Source organism: Leiobunum rupestre, chromosome 9 (genome assembly GCF_980474605.1).
Source record: "Leiobunum rupestre chromosome 9, qqLeiRupe1.1.hap1, whole genome shotgun sequence".
NCBI lineage: Eukaryota > Metazoa > Arthropoda > Arachnida > Opiliones > Sclerosomatidae > Leiobunum > Leiobunum rupestre.
The window spans coordinates 25,822,615-25,827,103 of NC_143392.1; the positions used below are offsets into that span (position 1 = coordinate 25,822,615).

General features: G+C 38.6%; 1 protein-coding gene across 1 annotated transcript; it reads right to left on the reverse strand.

Annotated features, from left to right (window-relative positions):
* Positions 1-330: 330 nt before the first annotated feature.
* Positions 331-3,543, reverse strand: LOC149927002 (UPAR/Ly6 domain-containing protein bou-like). Its single transcript, XM_090157785.1, has 3 exons — positions 3,518-3,543; positions 2,304-2,524; positions 331-1,110 (listed from the first exon to the last, which is right to left on the reverse strand). Exons 1-3 carry the CDS (start codon positions 3,541-3,543, stop codon positions 872-874), a joined length of 486 nt encoding a protein of 161 aa, XP_090013911.1. The 3' UTR covers positions 331-871.
* Positions 3,544-4,489: the final 946 nt, after the last annotated feature.

Genomic DNA, 4,489 nt, shown 5'->3' on the forward strand with positions numbered 1-4,489 from the left:
TACTCTGAAGCTTGGTAGGTGGCGCTAGAAACGTTTTGTCCAAGTGTTTGACTCCCCCAGCGCCAGGTACACTTGAATCCTCCAAGGAGGATTAATCCTCCTTGATACGGGCCGGAAGGCAGGCAAGGCTGCCAGATTTAGATAGACCGAAAACGGCCAACTCTCTCAAATGTTTTCGTTTTCAAAACGAAAATTTTGCGGCGTAGCGTAGCCTCCGTTATTAATAACGGAGGCTACGGGCGTAGCTATCGACTAAGACTATAGCTTGCGGTTGTTAATTCTCCCTTGACTAATGTGTATCAGTCTATAGGTTGAATAAGAAACAACACAACGGAAGATAAAATCAACTTTTAATCAACTTTTAAAATATATTTTATGTTCATAATAGTAAAAAATGTCGAGGGATGAAAACTTCCATGGAATGACGCACTGGGGATGATCACTTTGTAAATGGGAGCGTTTCATATAGAACAAAACACACGATTTATTTTCTGGAATATTATATATCTCTCTCTCCAATGATATGTGAACAATAATAATAATGCTTGGGTCTAAAAAGATTTAACCTAGGACTTGGCTATAATTCTTCTAGAAAAACGCGTCCCCGTGTCAGAAGGGGTTAAAATAAGTGATAAATCGGAAGTTCTTTCCCGGCTGACTGTAGGGACATCTATCGGTAACCTTAAATGGGAAAATACCAAAGCAGTCACGTGATTTGATCTAATAAATCGTGATGCGTAACCGCTTTGTAAATAATTTGAGATTTTCATCGATAGATGGCGCCACAATTGTCGTTTTGCTTTAAGGAAGATATTTTTTGTCACGTCCTAGATGAAATCTTTCATTTGCCCACGAATAATGTAAGGCGGTATCATAGACTGGGAAGTAGGTGATTATAACGGGTCATGGTGTTTAAAAAGGTGGCCGCTAGAGGAAGTAGCAGTAGCCATTTGGCAGCTGACGATAAGTTCGAGGGTCCAGCGTTGCATCCGTCTCCGCGGCAGGTGTACACGCACGACCGGTACTCGTATTCGTCGCCCGGTCTCTTGATGTACTCGCAGTAGTTGCCGTGGTCACGAGCCGAACAGAACCTCCTTGTGCCAATCTCTCCTGTCACGAGGGGGAAAAAGAAAAAAACTATAATTGATAGTCAGTTATAGCGTTAGGATGGACTTTAAGTCGCGGCCACACTCACTTGAAAGCAATTTTTAGGGAAAGTCTCTCGTGACTTTTATTACTTAAAACTGGCATTAGAACCGACTTAAACTTGGTTTTAGCGGTGCCTCCGAAATTATATAATATTAGGGTATCTTGTGTGAAAACATTAAAGGGGAAACGTTGTATTAATTAAATCCTCAAATTTAATATTAATACTATAAAAAAGAATGTATTTATTTAAACTCAGGGAGAATGAATATGTCGAGACTATCGACGGACACGCTGAGTCCCTAACCCCGTCGCGCTAAGGGGGGGGGGGGGAGGGGAAAAGGAGGCGGTCTTACTTTTTGCGTCCTCGCTGCAGCGTTAATCGCGTCGAAAAACGTAATTTTTAAGAACCAATGAGATTGCAGTATTATTTGATTTTATTAAAGCGGAGGAGCATACCGGGGGGCCCAACGGGTGGACTTGGAGAAACGCTAAAAATAATCTCGACATATTCATTCACCCTGAGTATAAATAAATACATTCTTGTCACTATATAATATGAATATTTATATTAGGGATGCACCCGTATAGAGTAGTAGCACTCCGTAGCTTTGGCCATGGCCGCCATTGTGGGCGCGAATTTTTTATGAATAGTAAAAAGCATGGGTGACGTCGTGTGACGTAGCACTGCCATTACTCTATTACATTTGTAATACCGATATTAAAAAAATATTTTCAGGAAAAACTTTTAAAAATATGAAAATTCTCGATTAACTAACTAATGATAATATTTGATTTGATTGGCCGTGACACGTACGCCAGACTTCAGAAGCTAGATCATAAAGTTTTTTAGACAGGGGGTTACGAGTGTAAACAAATAATAAAACAACGATATGGGATTTGTGATCGAAAATTTGTATCACGTAAAACTAAAATAAACATATTCGGATATGCTCTTGCAAACTTTTTTCATGAAAAATTAGAATAAAATGTTATGACAGTGCACTGAACCGCCTTTTACAATGATTTTATCATAAACACTAATTTTGTGATATCGGCCACGTTGATCTACTGTACAAATTCCCGGACTTTTCCCGGTCGTGTACGAACCCTGTAAATAGTAAACTGTTCGGGACAGTAGGCGGTTGTTGACTTACCACCGTACATCCCGGTCGTTTTGATGCAATACCTGGCCTCGAAGATGTCATCGCAGCTCTCCGCTTCCAGCGTCGAGAACACTTGCTCGAACTTCTCCGCGCAGTAAATATCCTCATTCGATTTGCACTGGTAGCATTTTATGGCCGACGCTGACAAAAGATTGAAAAATACGTTCAAGTTATACCAAAAGTTATAGTAATAGTAATAATAATCAGCTGGGCTAATAACCAAGGCAATTCTGGCTATATTACTTCCATTTCAATTTGGTTTTGACTCGAAGATCTAATTGGTCCGAGTATTTCGTAAGTTTTATCATTACTTTCAATTTGTAAGGGTTTACCTTTTTTGTCCCCTTTTACAATCACCGTGTCTGTCTGTCTGTCTGGGCTGCGAACGCGTACGCATTTTAGGGGCCAAGTGTAATCACCGCGTTCACAGTTTCTTGGAATTAGGGACAAGCTTTTTCCAAAAGAGCCCTCTTTTTGTCATTGGGTGTAGTATAATTTTTTTTCAATTTGCGTTAGTATCGGGCGGCATTCGGACCCGAGCCCTCCTGCACGACAGGTGAGCGTTCTACCACAGAACCACGGATACATGTTACGATTCACTGAAAATTAGGAGAGGTATATTTTGGCTTGCCAACTTGTTATTACGGACTTTTCTACCTTTTCGCGTAATTTAACTGCATTATAGTCCATAGGTGGTTTTTATTAACTTTAACTAGTTAGACGGCTTCGAAAGCCATATTTTATATTTTCGATAAAAATATTTATGAAACAAAAATGAAAACGTGACTTTAATCGCTTTTGGGGAAAAGCCTAGTTAACACTTGACGAAATATTTCAACGAATTAATTTTTCACGTAGCGAAAAAAAGCACGATTTTTTTAATCGCTAGGGGGTAGGTTCTCATTTGACGCGAATATTTAAAAACGCTAAGCCTAATATCGCTTCAAAATGAACCAAATGGAGAGTAATGTTGAGAATTACAATAAAATAAGTTTAATTTTACTTAATATCTTATTGGTTTATACAGGAATCTATAACGCTACTGCCTACTTGGAATGAATAACGGATTTGATTCCCCGCCGTTGTGACGGAACATAACAGGCGGAGTTTATATGCCGCAAGGCATTTCACGTCACCGAATTTTACATCATTTAAGGCGGTATAAGCGTTTTTGGCCCCACCCAGAATGTTCCGCCACAAAATACCATAAGTGATATGGGGAGATATCCATTCCAAGTAGCGTTATGGATTCCTGGTTTATACAATATTAATTTATAAATTTGTCTCCCAAAATCCAAGACGTTTTTGGATTAGAGATATATTTATAAAATGACACGAACTATTTCAATAACCTTATTCAAGAAATGAGGAATTGTGACCGAGAAAGTTTTTTCAAGTGAGTAATTTGAAATAAACAATGTTTGACAGATTATAAAATAAAAATTTTATTTGCTTATTGGGTTCATTCGAATTAGTCCAGAAAAATACGATGTATTACTCAATCTAGTGAGAAATAGGATTGAGAAGAAAAATACCAGATTTCGAAAAGCTATTTCCGCAAACTAAGCGGTTCTTACGTTTCGGGATGTGCCGTCAGAGACCTTCTCTGATTGGCTGAAATGTTATTTCGCTGAGACGCCAACGAAAAAAATAGAACGTTCGCTTCGAACCGCGGAGGCACGATTTTGGTGGCAAATTTTATCCGTGCGCGTCAATTTACAGCGCGAAAACTGCTTTTTTCGCCAAGTGGGAACTAGGCTTTACAGCATGAAGATTTTTTTTATCGCGTAACGTTTTCGAGCTATGAACTATGGAATTCATAAACTGTAGAATTTCCGTCTGCTATGCGGCCGATAAATGCTTACCAGACGGAAATCGAGCAATTTATGAACTTTACACGTCGGCTCTATGTAAACTGAAAAGGCGAGCTTGGAAAACCAAGTACTTTGTTTGGATTTCATTTTATGGGCGGTCAAGATTAAATATTAAACAATTTCATTCTGTCAGTATATAGTGTAACCAGAAATTTGTCAGGTTGGAAAAAAAACCTCGTTGTTTTTCAAAAAACAAAAACAAAACAGGGTTGGCCAATTTGAATTAATTTGATTTAATCATGATTGAAATCAAGATTTAAATCTTACAATGCATTTTAATGTTACGCATTAACCCGACCACCT